Here is a 16,803-nt window from a genome sequence, read left to right as displayed (position 1 = left end):
CTTAAGATGTGATAAAAATGACGATTTTAAATTTATAAAGATTTTTCAAAAAATCAATAAGATACACTTAAGCAGAAAAATGGGTGAAAACTATGAACATATAATCCATGAAGCAAATACAAATAGTAAATGAACATGTCAGGATTTCAAATTAACAGTAAGTAAAAATTAAATTATTTCAATCAGATTAAAAATATGTAAACATGACAAACTATACCTAGTGCAGAGAGAAATGGATACTTAAATACAGATGATAGGAGTGTAAATTGCCCAGCTTTTCTGGAGGTCAGTGAGGCAGTCTTATAAAATGCTTAACATGCACATTTCTTCTAGGAATCAAGAAAACATTAGACAATTGTACAGTACTCAGTGATTTGTAATGTGGTTTTCTTTATAATACCGAAAACCAGAAATAATCAGCAATAAGTGACTGAGGATAATTTGATACATTCATAAAATACAATACCCATACAGACTTTAAAATGACATTCCATATATATATGGGCATATATTTGACATCGAAAGATGTATACAAGTAGAAAAAAGTATATATATGGAATGATACTCAAATATATATATTTAGTGACAGGGTCTTACTCTTGTCACCCAGGCTGGAGTGCAGTGGTGTGATCATAGCTCACTGCAGCCTCAACCTCCTGGATCCAAGTGATCCTCCTGCCTCAGCCTCCCAAGTTGCTGGCACTACAAGTGTGGTATCACCACACCCGGTTAACTAAAAAAAATTTTTTTAGAGACAGGGTCCCACTATGTTGCCCAGGCTCACACATATATATTCAAAGACATAGAAACAACTTTCTAAGAACATTTATTGACATGTTAACAACACTTCTCTCTTGCAGGAATTATACATTTCCCTCATTTTTGTATTTTTCTGTGTTGAAGGTTCTTTGACAGAACAACAGCACTTTCTAAAAATAGTTCAAACATTGGATGCAAAGGGATGAGCTGCTAGATTATTTCCTTATGTGACTGTTGTGGTTTTAAAAAGCATATTGGGGAGTGGGAACACTTTAAGGTTCCAAAGGTTAGATAGGCATTTCTCAAAGTGCATTCCCACACCATCCTCTTCAGGATCTGGTATGCTTGCTAAGAGTTTCTCTGTCCCCACCCTAGCTCTACTGAGCTAAGATCACTGGAGAGGGAACCTAGGACTGGAATTTTAAACAAACTCCCAAAGAGATTCTCATGCATACCGATATTTGAGAACCCTTGTGATACTTCCTATAAAGCTAGAGGGCAGACAGTTGAAGGTTGTTCTTGCAGAGGGAAAAGGCTGCCCAGTTTGCAAGCAGCAGTTTAGGTGAACCTTCCTTTTCCTGTGCTTTAGCAAGCTTGCTTCATCACCTATTTATTATGTTTGCACATATAGTTAAATCTATGTCTTGACTCTATCCTTTCTACCAATTTGTTTTTTCTTACTTGGGGCCATATTACCAGGGTATATCATTTTATTATATATGACATCTGATAGGATTACCAGATATTATATATAATAGGTATATATAATATAGGTATATATATTACATAGGTGTATATATAATAGGTATATATTATATAAAATAGGTGTATTATAGGATATTATATAAGAGGTGTATTTTTCCCATGACAATTTTTTTGGCTCCTCCATTTAGCTTTAAGTAGCAAAGTGTCATTCAAATCAGCTTTCTCTTAACCAGAATATTGTGGCCTACTTGGAGTCAGAAACTTTTCACAGCCAATTATCTAAACCAGTTCTGAAGTAGACTATAACTGGGAAAATGGCAATGTAGGTTCTGTCTCTTCCAGAACCATCTGCTTCTGCTTATGGTGTCTTTTCAGCATCTACAGGGTCAGTCTGTCATGCAAAAGAGCATTAATTAAGTAGTTCTCTCTCCAGCAGATACTTGAAGGAAATCCACAACTCAATTTCCACAGTAATCGGCTCCCAACACACCTTTTCTTAGAGAGAGATAGTGACTGTTTTCTTTTCTGTGGTTTCCATTTTCCATGGCACCATACGCCTATACCCGCAAGCAAGCCTTACCGGCATGGTGATCTGGATGGGTTGCCGTTCTCCACTCTTCGTTGGCGTCACACCTTCTGTGTCATATGTACCCGTATAAACAACTCTGTCCCCATCAGGCTCTTTAGACTTCAGTTCCAGTGGGACAAGCACACCGCCAATGGAAATATTCCTGCAATAGACTTGAGTTGACCACATACGGTTGAAATTAGCCTAGGCACCCTGTCCTGTTTTGGACCAAAACTCTAGGCAGGAAACTTACAGGGTTTCACTAAGGGGGGCATTGTGGTGTGGGAGAAAGTTCTGCAAGTTCAGGGGGCAGTGCTTCTCCTATTTATGAATTAAAAACCTACCTATCCCCAGCCCCAGACATTAGGATTCAGTTGGCCTGGGATGTAGTTTGGACACTGGTACATTTATTTTAAGGTTATCTAGGTGATCTTAATATGCGAGTAGGATTGAGAATACTGAACTCGTCCTCTAATACTTTTTTTCTCCTGTTCCAACAATCAGGGGTCCTATGATTTGGAGTACCTCAAGCCTTCTACACCATCAGAAATTCTCACTGGCATCATTCTTTTGTGTTATGATAATGGTTCTCAAAGCCAAGTCCCTGGACCAGCAGTATCAGCATCACCTGCAGACCTCAGAAAACAAATTCTTAGGCCCTACCATAGACTAAACTAGAAATTCTAGGGAGAGCTCCAGCATCTGTGTTTTAACAAGCACTCCAGGTGATTCTGATATATACTCAGGTTTGAGAACCACAGGATTAGAGTTGAGAAATCCTTGATAGCATTAAAATGTAACCAGAAAAAATAGTTTTATTCCTAACAAATTAACTTTTAGATTAGTTTGAACACTAGAGGAATACTCTGAAAAAAAAAAAAAGAAAGGAATATATTAACAGATAACTCCGGGGATAAGGTTGGCAGGAAAGAAGGGAAAGGAAAAGCCTGGATTATATCCAGGTGCACAGAACATTGGGAAATGTGAGAATAAAGGGTGCATGGAGCCGTGGGGGATGCTGACAAATAGATGAATCAGGAGTACCAGAAACCATCCAGATTTGGTTCTAGGTCCTTGCACCTTGGAAGGCTAATACAAGTTTACTGAATTAAAACGTAAGCTATAAGTAGTATCTGATGAATACAAAGTCCTTCCACCCCCGCAATAATGCCCACCATATGTAGTAGATACAATAAATGCTGGTTTATTTTCCCTCTGCAGACTAGACTTTGGTAGGTAGAAACGAGAGGTTAAGGGCTCCACCCGCAGTTCTTCCCGGTAGGCTATTGCATGCTCCCACACACTTTCCCGCCAGAGGTCTACTGGGTGCATTATCCAGCGGTCGCTGGGAAGAAATCGTCCCTGCCATGGATAAACCAAAAAACATCCTCTTGCTGTGAGGATGTTGCTAATCCCAGGCACCATCACCAGCCTGAACAGAAAACTCAGGAGAAAAAGAACAGCATACGGCATGGAAAACCGTGAAACTAGGCCAGAGAAGGGGCGGCCGCTCTCTTACTAGTGTCTGCTGCTCCACCCCAGGGTCCCAGCCACTGAATGGCGAAGGGAGTGGGGAGCATCCCTCAGGGAGCCCCAATAACCACCCCTCCCCTGCCTTTCCACCTCATTCCTCCTTTCTCCCTCCTTCATCCCTGCGGGCAGACCCGGTGGGCCGCCTGGACCGCGCGCAGGAGGGCTGGGATTGCCGGAGGTGAACCCTGCGGACCTCTCCCATCTGCTCCACCCCGACCGCCTGCGGTTCCGCGCCCAAGGCTGGACAGAAGGCAGCAGAAATTTATAAGAAACAGACAAGCAAAAACCCTGGTTTCTTGTCACTGATTTTAAAGAACCCACTGAGGTCACTGCGATGGGTGGAGGGAAGCGAGAATGGAGGAATACAAGCCAAAGGGAAGGAAGGGGACGAAGGCGGACAGGGAATGACCTCTTCCTCCAACCCCCGGGCCCGCTGGGAGCGGCGCGAGGCCAGAGGCCCTTGAGAGGCTCGGGCTGTCCTGGGGGCCTCAGTCCTCTGCCTGTACCCCATGGGCGACCCTGCTGCCACCAGGCGCCCCGCACTCACTCGACCTGCAGCGTGCTGGGCTTAATCTTCACCTCAACCTTGTAGGAGGAGCCGGTGAGCAGCTTGATGGTGCGGTTCTGGCCGAAGCGCTGCCCGTCCACCTTGTAAAAGACCGGGCCGTCATTGGGCTGGATGCGCAGCGCGATGGAGAGGCGCACGAGGCCCGGCAGGTCCCCCATGTCTGGGCGAGGGTCTGGCGCGGCGGCTCCGGGGGGCGGAGGACAGCGCGGGCTGCGGCCGAGTGGCTGGAGCGCGAGGGGCGGAGAGGAAGCGCGGGGAGGGTGAGGGAGGTGGTGGAGCTAAGGCTGCCGCTAGGAACCCGCGCCGTCGCCGCCGTCCGCCCGGGCTTTTGAGGAGCAGCTCCTTAGGCTGTGGCCCCCCTCCCCACTCGGCGAGGAAGCGGGCCCAAGAGACGGCTCCAAGGCCGCGCGCTTCCCCATCCCCCGCTCCAGTGCTGCGCCCTCCACGCACCCGAAGGCTCGCTCTGGCCCGCAGGCCGCCGCGCAGATCCGCGCAGCTGGGGGCGAGGGAGTTAATCCTGTTTACGCACCACAATCCCCTTCAGCTGGGGAAGCGGACATTTAGGCTCCTCCTAGAACAGCCCCGGGCAGGAGGAGGAGAGGTTTGGGAGGCACTGGGAAGGCGCTGGAGTTAAGCGACCACTATGCCAAGGAGCGAGACCCCCGGAATCTGGATACCGCCTCGGCCAGCTACGTGAGGTGGACACTGCTGCTCGCGGATCCGGCGCCAGCCAGGCGGGAGGAGGCTGAGGGGGGGGTAAAGGGAGGCGGGAAGGGGGGACAGGAAACCGCTAGCCAGTGATTTAAATTTCAGGAAATATGAGTCTTTCCAAAGCTTAGGGGAAATGGCCGAGGAAAGGCGCAATTCCACGTGATGGAGCCACGCTGGATTAGGAATGGATGCAAGAGAAAGAAAATAACCATATTCAAGGAGCTACATCTTCTTGTGGGTGTACATTTTCCATTATACGTATGCTCGTCCCAAAAATGACACATACATAAATATATGTAATGAATCACATATATTTACACAGATTTTGAAGGGTGAGCTATTAACCCTGTAAAAGGCAACTGACATGAGCCTAAGGCATTCTGGTGACAAAATGGCCAAGAGGTGGGATGGGTCAAAGGATTATTGGCAGGGGGCCATATGCGACACCGCAGAGTTTAGATTTGCATATTAAGCGTGATTAGACAGTTTTCGTGGCAGAGGTCGGTAGACAGCTGACTTTTGGAAGCGAGGGGAGACTCAGGGGGTGAGGACTGTACTGGGAATGGCTTCCCGGAGCAGAGAAAGCACCTGCTTCAGCACCACCCAGATGGATAGTACCAGAGCCAGGGAGCACACCTGGGAAATGAAGTGGGCTAGTGAGAACAAATGGGTAGGGATGCGTTTCCTTGGCAGTTTTTGTTTACCCAAGTTAGACTGCTTTTTTTTTTTTAAGAAATAATAAGCTATACATATAATATATATGTAATATGGGTGTTTATTGCAATATTGGTTGCAAAAATAAAAATAAAACCTAAATGAAATGTTAACCAATAAATAAATGGCTGAATAAATTCTTATATACCCATACTATAGAACGTTACACAACTATCAAAATAATGAAATATAGGTTGCATTGGCAAACACACAGGCAAAAACTGTTAATGATAAAAGTGGGATGGCTGGGAAACAAAGCCTGAGGGCGAGCATTTTGTCTGTTTTGTTTGTTGCTGTTTCCCCAGCATGCCAGAATAGTGCCTGACACATAGTAGGTGCTCCAGAAATCGTTGTTGAATTGACTTATGGTTGTGGTCTTAGTCATGTCCATATGTAAATTCTTTCAAATCTTTAAAATTAATTAGATCCTTGCGATTTACCTGGAATGATGAAATCTAATTGCAAGCAGCATCTCTAGTGTTTTAGAAAAATGAAAATTTAAAAAGAATATAAATGTGTATGTTTGTACTAGCTCTTTTAAAAGAATGAGAGAGTTACACAGTAAACTTAATGTTGGTTATTATGGTTTATGAGTAGTGGAAAGAGGGTGAGTATCTTTTTGGGGTCATTTAAAAGCCTTTTTGGAAATTTTGCCTTTTTTCCTCAACCTTTTGTTTAGCAACCCCACAATCTCAAGCCAACTTCCACCTGTGTATCGAAAAGAGCATTGGACCTGGAGGATGATGACTCCATTTTAAAACCTGGTTCTAAGGCCGGAATGGTGGCTCATGCCTGGACTCCCAGCACTTTGGGAGACCAAGGAGGGCAGATCATTTGAGGCCAGGAGTTCAAGACCAGCCTCGCCAAAATGGCAAAACCTGTCTCTACTAAAAATACAAAAAATTAGCCAGGCGTGGTGGTGCACGCCTGTAGTCCCAGCTACTTGGGAGGCTGAGGCATGAGAATCGCTTGAGCTGGGGAGGCAGAGCTTATAGTGAGCCGAGATCATGCCACTGCACTCCAGCCTGGGCAACAAAGTGAGACTCCATCTGAAAAAAAAAAACCCACACAAAAACAAAAACAAAAAACTCTGGTTCTAGCCTGGCTAGGTAGTGCACTCTTGTAGTCCCCACTACTTGGGAGGCTAAGGTGGGAAGATCACTTAAGCCGACGAGTTTGAGGCCAGTGTGGACAAAATAGTAAGACTGCCATCTCATAAATAAATAAAATTAAATTTAAAAATCCTAACTCTGCCACTTTTTAGTTTCTTTATGCAAATAACTTAACATCTTTATGTTTCAATTTTCATCCTTTGTAAAATGAGGATTAAAATACCTCCTTCCCAACATTGTGAGAATTGAATGAGGAAATGGAAATTGTCTGAAAAAAAAATTACTTTTCAAATACAAGGTGTTACTAATGCTGGGCAATATCCATTAGGAATAGCATTTTCAGGACCATGCAATGTAATGTCTTAAAATGAAATTAATAAATGTAAAAGTAATTGGAAAATTTATCATCACTGATACATATGTGCAAAGAATATGAATATGGAGTCTGATGGATCTGTGTTTGTGTTGCCAGATCTGTGGATTACAAGCTGAGTGACCTTGAGCAAAGCTGCTTTAGTCTCCTGGAGCCCCAGTTTTTTCATTTGTAAAATGATGATGGTGACATAGATGATGCTCATAGAACCAAATGAAATTGTGTAAAATATGCAAGAATATCAGGCCCATAGAGACACTCAATACATTGTAACTATTTTTATTTAAAAATATACTTGCTGAATATGTAGCAACTTTTAGTTTAGATTCAGGTTTGTTACTGGAGCGTATTGCATGATGCTGAGGTTTGGAGTAGAAATGATCCCATCACTCAAGTCCTCAGTGTCTATTGTTACCAATGGAATGAAGACTACTAGCCAGGGAGGGAGGGAGACAAGTAAGGGTTGAAAAACTGTTTTATGTCCATGGGTACCCAATGGTTAGCACCCACTAAAAATGAGAACATGCGGTATTTGGCTTTTTTTCCTGCATTAATTCATTTCTTGCTATATATTTTTAAGGTATCTAGTGCTTTCAGTCTTATTGTAGATTCTTTAATTATTACCTCAGATTGGTGATCTTAAACATTGTCTGTCTAATGGACAATGCTTATTATCATTCTTTTGAAAACTGTGAAATTGAGCCCAAGTGAACAATGGACTTAGTTGTCATTCAGAGGAATCACATGCTATGGTTCAAACGATTCTCCTGCCTCAGCCTCCCAACTGCTTGTGTTCCCCCAAAATGGCTGTGTTGAAACCGAATCCACAAAGCAATAGTATTAAGAAGTGGGTTCTTTTGGAGGTGATTAGGTCGTAAGGGCTCTTCTGCCCACGTGAATGGGATTAGTAGTACCCTTGTAAAAGGGGCTTGAGGGAGCTCATTTGCCCCCTTCTACCATGTATGGATGCAGCGGGAAGTTGCCATCTATAAAGCAAACAGTGAACCCTCACCAGATACCAAATTTGCTGGTGCCTTGACCTTAGACTTCCAAGCCCCCAGAATTGTAAGCAATAAATTTCTGTTGTTTATAAATTATCCAGGCTAAGGTATTTTGTTATAACAGCATGAACAGACTAAGACATCGTGCTAACAACCATTCCATATTCGCTGTTCCAGTCTCTGCTGAATTCATAATATAGAGTTCAAAAACAGTTAGAATTATGACACAGGACATAGTCGTGTGCATGTATATGAAAATAACGTAGTTAAGAGTGCTGGGACTGGGTTATACACATACATATGTATACACTCAATTATGTCATGTGTCATAATGTGTCCTGGGCTTGGGTTATACAGACACACAAACACATATACACAATATAATACCAGCACATTTAACAATGTATTTTCCTTTGTATTCATGTTTGTGTTCAGGTACAGTTTAACATCTGCAGGAGTTATTTCTTATTTTTATTCTTAAATTAGTGTCAATGATTTATGAGGTGCTTGACTCCTTCCCTTTGCCTACCTCAGAATGTCTTACCATTAGAGATCTTAACTGGTACATTTTACATTTTATTTTATTTTATTTTATTTTACTTTTATTTTTGAGATGGAGTCTAGCTCTGTCACCCAGGTTGGAGAGCAGTGGTGCAATCACAGCTCACTGAAACCTCTGCCTCCCAGGTTCAAGCAATTCTTATGCCTCAGCCGTCTGAGTAGCTGGGATTATAGATATGTGCCACCATGCCCAGCTAATTTTTTTTGTATTTTTTAAAGCAGAGACAGGGTTTCACTATATTGGTCAGGCTGGTCTTGAACTCCTGACCTCAAGTGATCCACCTGCCTCAGCCTCCCAAAGTGTTGGGATTGCAGGTGTGGGTCACCGTGCCCAGCCAGGTACACTTTACATTTATATCAGGGCTTTCTTTCTGGCTAGATTTAACAGACATAAAGACAAAGCCATCCTCCTGGACCAATTCTGAAGAACCTAGGTCCTCCCTTAGACCCAAAGGATTTTGTAGCCATGGCAGTAAGCAATAGGCCTCATTTGTCTGCTAGGCTCTTAGGGGATCTGGTTACCTCCTTATACAGTCACATGCACCTTGGTCAGGTGATGGCGATCATAATGTCAGTTTTGTATTTTGTTCTGGGCCAATTTAGCATAGCAATTTATGTTCCAAATAATACTTTTGCTGTTTCCCGACATAAATGTTATCTTTCCTGAACAACCAGGACAGCTCCACTCACTTTTTCTCCACAAATGAAAGTAAATACTCAATTAAAACTAGATTCCATGAAGATAGTTTTCTACTTTTCCTGTTCTTGACTCCTTTTGTGAGGCTGGCTAGAGTTCCATTGAAAAAGAACACAAACCTCCTTACATTAGGTGGAAATATCTGTATTATTTCTACCACACTGATACTTCTAATTTTATATCTCCAGGTTCAAACATTTGTCTAAGTTCCAGCTTCACATAACCAACTCCTGACAGAATATCTCTACATGTGTGTCTGATAGGTTAACAGGTGTCCCAAGCATAACATGGCTAAAAGTGAATTCTCAATTTTTTTTAACCTCAAATTCATTCTCCCTGAGGGTTACTTTTTTTTTTTTTTTCTGGAGACAGTGTCTCACTCATTCTGTCACCTAGGCTGGAGTGCAGTGGCGTGATCTTGGCTCACTGCAATCTCCGCCTCTCAGGTTCAAGTGATCTGCCTGCCTCAGCCTCCTGAGTAGCTGGGATTATGGGCATCTGCCACCATGATGGCTAATTTTTGTATTTTTGGTAGAGATGGGGTTTCACCATGTTGGCCAGGCTAGTCTTGACCTCCTGACCTCAAGAGATCCACTCGCCTCGGCCTCCCAAAGTGCTGGGATTACAGGTATGAGCCACCACACCCCACCAAAGGTTTCTTATCTCAGTAAGAGGCGTCACAGTTTACTCAGTTGCTCCGGTAAAAAAAAATTGGTTTATTCTTGATCCCTGTCTTTTTAACCCTTTGCATCAAATCTATCAGGAAGTCCTATCAGTTCTTCACAAGCAAGCTGTTTCCAGGCACTTCTCACCATTCCTACTGTTACCACTGCGGTACAGGCTGCTATCACCCCCATGCAGAACACTGCACATGGCATCCTGATGTCCATCCCACTCCCACTCTTTCCTCTTACAGTCTGTTGTGAATATTTCCCTGCCTGCATCATACTCCAGGTCCTCACTCACTGTATTTTTCTTCAGAGCACTTGTCACCAACTGTAATTACAAAAGAAACTTGCCTACTTGTATATTGTACCCCCACTGTCCTCTGCAACCCCAGTGTATAAATACCTTTAGGGCAGAGATTATATTCTGTTTATAACTATATTCCCAGTACTTAGAACTGACCCCACCGTATAGGGGTGCTTATATTGGTTCAATGAATGTATAGATACATTAGTTATTCAAGATTGTCATTCTTCTCCTTCACCAAGGCCCGAGTCAAGTTCTTCCTTCTCCTTGAAGCTATAACCAACTAGTCCAGCCCCCACCAACACTCATTTCCTTTGAAGTCTTACAGCAATCATAGTATGGGCAACTTTCAATTCATCAAAATGTTGGGGGTCATGGAGGGCTGGGAGAAGATAAGGCAGCATGGATAATTCAAATCTGTGGTAAAAATGGAATTAGTAAAAAATCCAGTACAAAATTTATATAATATTTATAATATACCTAATTTTTAGGGCATATTTTCCCAGTATAGATTTCTTTCGAAGGTAAAAATGATACAGCTACTTTTAGGAACACAAAATGTTACACAAATTGTTAAACCAAAAAATAGCAAAGTCTTCTTTGGTTTTCAAATAAATACAGCGAGGTCCATGACATATGAGTGTATCAATGAACAAACTGTCTTTTCAGAGTTCTGTATTTTCCAGCCATAGTCTGTGATATTGAGCTCAATTTTGTTTTTGCTCTCTGCTTTCCAAACACCATCATTTCCCATCTTCACACTGAGCAAACTCACAAAGCTGTCATTTTTCAGTCTTTGCAAACAAGGTTTCCATGCATTGGACCTAAGCCACTGGTCATTGCCATTTTCTTCAGTGTTCTCTGAAAAACTAATGATATTGTGTGAATATGGTTATTGAGCAAAATAACACATTAAAGTTATCTTCTATTCCGTTTTTTTTTTTTTTTTTTTTTTTTTTTTTTGAGACAGAGTCTCACTCTGTCGCGCCCTGGCTGGAGTGCAGTGGCGCAATCTCGGCTCACTACAAGCTCCGCCTCCCGGGTTCACGCCATTCTCCTGCCTCAGCCTCCTGAGTAGCTGGGACTACAGGCGCCCACCACCACACCCGGCTAATTTTTTATATTTTTACTAGAGACGGGGTTTCACCATGTTAGCCAGGATGGTCTCGATCTCCTGACCTCGTGATCTGCCCTCCTCGGCCTCCCAAAGTGCTGGGATTATAGGCGTGAGCCACCGCGCCCTGCCAGAGTTGTCTTCTATTCTTAAGGCTGCAAATATTTTTTGTTTAGTGCAGATCAAACCAAACAAGGGCCATTTTCCGAGTCTCCTGTGATGGATCCAATGCATTACATCTTTTTCTCTTACAAGAAAAACAATTTTCCATAATGCTTTCTTTCCTTCTTTCTTTCTTTTTTTTTTTTACTCTGTTAAACGCAAGTGACAATGATTCAGATTGCTTACCATGTGCCCCCTCCCCCTATTTTTCTAATTGTTCAAATATTTCAAACATTGTTAAGATGCTGACGTTTTGATTACTGAGGTTATTTTAATTACACTTAAACTTTCAAATGTTTAACAACAGCATATAGCTCAGATTTCCAGAGAACAGTGGCAGAATGTCAGGCTGTGGCACAGTAGGTTGTATCTGATTGGTGAGGGGTTTAATGCTTAGCAGGTGGTATTAACTATCAGATGTTTTTAAATATGCAGGTTTTATGGCAATTTTAATATTTTTCCACAGATGCAATATTGCTTTCTAAATGCAATTATGTTGCAAACCAATTAATATACTACCAAATAATTAGTAATTGATTACCATAACAATTACATTTATATACTATCTTATATGATTTTCTATTTTTTCTTTTTCATATGTCTTATGTTTCAATCAGACTATAATTTTCTCTTCTTTTATATATGTCACAAAACCTAGCACAGCTGAATTAGTCAGGATTCTTTTGCAAGAGGTTGTAAGTATAAAAATTCAGTTCTAACCAGCTTAGGGGAGGATTACCTGGGTGTATTATGTGACAAAAGGAAGAGTTGATGAAGCAATACACAAGAGACAGAAAGGATCAGCTGGACCTCAGGAATAACCAGAACTAGAAACTTTAGAGCCAAATGAGTGGGAAGGGAGAATCATTGCTCTATAAAAGGGGGTACTATTTCCCAAGGAAGGGACCAGTGAAGGTTCTGGGAAGGCAAAAGAAAAAATAAAAACAATAATAAATGACAGAGGTGGGATCTGAGCTGAGATGGTCCAACTCCAGTGCCTGAATTCCAAGCACAGTGCCTGCCAAGCCCACCATCACTGATAACCCTTCTTGTATTAGTCAAATAACTGTAATCCTGTCTAATCTTATAGAAGACATAGTTATGGAGTTCAAAGACCAGATGGGAGTTTTTTTTTTTTTTTTAACAATCTCTTGAAGTTTGTTCTACATGTAGAGTCCTGTGATTAACTAAGAAACAAGCTGAATAAGGGAAGTTAGGGTATCTGGATATTTCCACTTCCCACCTCCAACCTCTCCTCCCAATACCCACGTGCATGGCCACATACTCAGGTGCTGGGAACCCCCCACACTGAAGTAGCATGCACAATCCCCATCACTTGTCTAAATGTGTAGGAGGTATTTGTTGGCATTAAGAAATCCCAAAGCCCTTAAATTACAAAATATAATGAGATTTCCTACTAATGATGACTGGTCTGGCTCCCAGCTGCTGTTGGGATCATGTGACTGGCTTGGCAGAGGGACCGTTATTTTCTTGCTTGTCCCGTGTTATGTTTTACAAATGTCATTCTTGAATAATCACAGGACTTATAATACTGACAAGTAAGAACTAATAAACAGTGGAATAGAATGTGTGCTCTAGAGGAAAATCAGACGACTGATTGAAAAACAAAGCACAATTCCCAAAGATTAAATTGTCACTTAAAGTGCAATATACTATTTGAGAACATCCTAAAAAGTGGGAATAAAGAAATTATGGGGAGTTCCATAAGTAGACTAGGAAACAGCGAATAAACTTACATTTTTTTTGAGGGGAAAATATGCTATTATGTTATAAGGTTCAGAAAATCTGACCAGTGTTTTATGGAAAATAATGTGCAGGAAATTCCCCCCTCTTCCTTTACTAGTTCCGTGGGTTACACATAGACATTCCAAAGATGGCAGTTAAGTGTCAGTTTCAGGGACCGTCTGGTAAAGCAGTGTTCACAGACTGGGTGTCCAGACCTGGGACTGGGTTATGAGGTGGAGTAGAAGGCTCTTGAGAGCAGCAATATGCCAGGAGTTAGTGTTACGAATCCAACAGGTCTTGTTCTAACGTAGGCAACATTATTACTTATCTGTGGATGCATAAAAAGTGACCCCGTAATTTTGCAGCTTAAAACAACAAACATCTATTATTCTACACTTTCTGAGTGTTCAAGAGTCCAGGGGCATTCAGTTGGGTGGCTCTGGCTCAAGGTCTTTCATGAGGTTGCATTTAAGCTGTTAGCTGGGGCAGCAGTTTCTGATGGCTCCATTGGGGCTGGTGCATCTGCTGCCAAATTCACTCACATAGGTGATGGCAGGTCTCAGTTTCTCTGTGTCTGTTGGCTGTAGGCTTCAGTTTTTTGCCATGTGGGCCTCACCACACGACGTGGCAGAGTTGGAAAGAGAGGAGGAACATGCACTCAAGACAGAAGCTGCAGTCTTTATAACCTCTTCTTGGAAGTGACATGTTATAGTTTCTACCGTGTGCTGTTGCACTGTGGGAGAGGACTGACTACCCGAGGGACTACACTGACCACCAGGAGGCAGGGATTGTTGGGGGCCAAGTTGGAGCCTGGGTACCACAGGCACAAAAACATCCATTAAGATTGTTCTCCCTCAGAAATGCCAGGTCAAATCTGAAATATTCCTAACAAGAAAGCCCAAGAGAATAGATATATTTTGGTTTGAATAAATAGCATTTTGTGTGTGTGTGTGTGTGTGTGTGTGATCATTGCTCTACAAATATTTAAAACAGAGGTCAGCAAACTACAGCCTTTGGGCCAAATAAGGCTGCCTATTTTTGTGTGGTCCATGAAATAAGAATGGTTTCACATTTTTATGTACTTATGTATTTGTTTATTTATTTATTTATTTTTTGAGACGGAGTCTCACTCTGTCACCCAGGCTGGAGTGCAGTGGTGCAATCTCAGCTCACTGCAACCTCCGCCTCCCAGGTTCAAGCCATTCTTCCTTCGAGCCTCAGCCCCACAAGTAGCTGGGACCACAAGCGCGCCACCACGTCTGGCTCATTTTTTTGTATTTTTAGTAGAGACAAGGTTTTTGCTATGTTGCCCAGGCTACTCTGAAACTCCTGAGCTCAAGCGATCCACCTGCCTCAGCCTCCCAAAATGCTTGGATTACAGGTGTCAGCCGCCGCACCTGGTTGAGCCACCGCAGCCCGCCTCATATTTTTAAATGGTTGGTAAAAAGTCAAAACAAGACTATACTGATGATGCGGGAAAACTACATGGTTCAAATTTCAGTGTCCATTAAATAAATTTTTATTGGAACGCAGTCAAATTTTGAACAAATTTTGTAATATTAAGTATCTCTAACATATTAAACCAATGTTTCATAAACTGTTTAAACAGAACATCGATCTCACAAGAATTATTAGGTGTTCCACGAGAAATGATGTGTGGTCAAGTAACTGTGGGAAATCCAAAATTTAAAAATATTAACATATATGTTTGTATACATATGTATGTGTACACACACACACACACAACTAGAACTTTCTAGAGCTTTTAGCTTGATATAGTAAACAATACAGAAAACAATGCAATGTTTTCTAAATGTTTTTCAACTGCCAAAACCCGTTCCTCAAAACTAATGTTAATATCACTGAGGGCACTTGTGTTCCACCAACTCCTGTTCCTATAAGTATTGAGATGTGTTGCATTAGATACATACCATACATATTTCCTGTTATGTGCCACTTGTTGAGAGTATAGAACAGATGCACACCATCTACTATTAATCTTGAAATAAGCATAATCAACCTGTATCTTGCTGTAATTATGTGTGATAAATTTAGGGGTATCATGACCTCTGCTCATTGTGAACTCCTTCTTCTCCTTCCTCTGAAGACCCAGCCATCTTTGGTGGGATGAGGGCAGGAAGAACAATGGAAGCAACAGACAGCTACAGTCCTCAGCAACTGAGGCCCACTCAGGAAATCCACCAAGACAATGAGTCCCTGGGTCCTTTCTTGAAGCAATATAAATTCATTAACCCTGGTCATGACTAGAAAAGAGGAAGAACAAATAGGCATATGACAAGCCCAAGATGTTTCCCAGCTGAGAGAGGGGTTTTGCAATACCCCCTTTTATTCACCCACTTTTATGGTGGCAGAACCATTCTCTTACTCATTTGCACTGGCTGTCTGGTCTTGCCCTATTTCACACAGTCTTAGTGGAAATGCTGAACATAGTGCTTTGTGCTGGCTGTCACTCAGGGAAAAAAGTAGTATGGAGATGAGTCGGCCAGTGACAGGGTCATAAGGAGATTGTGTATGATTTTCATGAGGGGAGCTGGGAGCTGTGGGCTGTCAAGGTTCTTGTGTATTCTGAGGTCTGGGCATTCTATTTGAATAATGGCAGCTTTCCAATATCCTTCTTTTATTTTTTCTTTTTTTTGGAGATGGGGTCTCACTATGTTGCCCAGACTGGACACGAACTCCCCAGCTCAAGTGATCCTCCAGCCTCCCAAGTAGCTGGGACTACAGGCACATACTATTCTATCCAGCTCAGTATCCTTCTAATATATACTTTTTATTGTTTAAGTGAGTCAGAGTCAATTTTCCTTTCTGGCAATCAAATAATTACAGTAGAGTTGGGGTCAGGGGGTGCAGTATAATCAGATAATATATACTAAGATTTTAACAGTAACAGTTGTTTTCTAAAATTGTTCTTGTCTATATTTTCTACAATGAATAATGAATATGTATTATTTTTATACTATCAAATGAAAGGATAATAAAGCTACTTTTACCAGGATCGAAGACAGAGATAAAACCAGGCACCTGGGATTTGTTGATTACCACAATTGATCCTTGAATTTGGCTCGAAGGTTCCTGGGAGTTAAGGAGAAAACTTGGGACAGGAAACATATGGGTTATTTAGTCTGACAAAAAGAAGAAAACTTATTTTGCTAAAGAGACGAGGTTTTTCCTGGAACTGAATTTAAGGAGAAATCTTGTACACGTGTGGGTTCTTGTGTAAGATACATAGAGTAACTTAACGGCTATTATCTTGAAATGTGGTTTTATAAAAGACAGAGTGTTCTTCAAATGGATTTTTATATTAGTATGGTATAAAAACTAACAGACTCACAGTAAATCTTAACATAATGAAGGTATCTATGCAAGAGACCAAAATAATAAGGTCAGATAAATTTCATTCTTTAGGTACCAACCGAATGCAGGGAAATCCCAGCTCTTACTTTCACTTACCTTAAAGCCTGACTTCTTGCAATGTAGATCCAGTTC

General features: G+C 41.8%; 2 protein-coding genes across 5 annotated transcripts in view; one reads left to right on the top strand and one right to left on the bottom strand.

Annotated features, from left to right (window-relative positions):
• Positions 1–4,967, bottom strand: part of CNRIP1 (cannabinoid receptor interacting protein 1) — a 36,096-nt gene extending 31,129 nt beyond the window's left edge. Inside the window, exons 1-3 of one of the 4 annotated variants that reach the window (XM_019021566.4) lie at positions 4,584–4,892; positions 4,113–4,357; positions 2,045–2,195 (exon numbers count right to left, since the gene is read on the bottom strand). In XM_019021566.4, coding sequence (XP_018877111.1) covers positions 2,045–2,195; positions 4,113–4,291 — 330 coding nt within the window. In that variant the 5' untranslated portion in view covers positions 4,292–4,357; positions 4,584–4,892. Of the gene's footprint in view, positions 1–2,044; positions 2,196–4,112 lie in introns of all 4 variants that reach the window. The other 3 variants (XM_019021565.4, XM_004029344.5, XM_031008283.2) reach the window with 3 other exon arrangements.
• Positions 1–16,803, top strand: part of PLEK (pleckstrin) — a 145,926-nt gene that overhangs the window by 63,706 nt on the left and 65,417 nt on the right. The gene's annotated exons all lie outside the window — the stretch shown is intronic.

This window comes from Gorilla gorilla, chromosome 12 (assembly GCF_029281585.2).
Source record: "Gorilla gorilla gorilla isolate KB3781 chromosome 12, NHGRI_mGorGor1-v2.1_pri, whole genome shotgun sequence".
Classification (NCBI taxonomy): domain Eukaryota; kingdom Metazoa; phylum Chordata; class Mammalia; order Primates; family Hominidae; genus Gorilla; species Gorilla gorilla.
The sequence above is the reverse complement of the archived record's forward strand: the minus strand, read 5'-3'. Positions and strand labels throughout refer to the sequence as shown.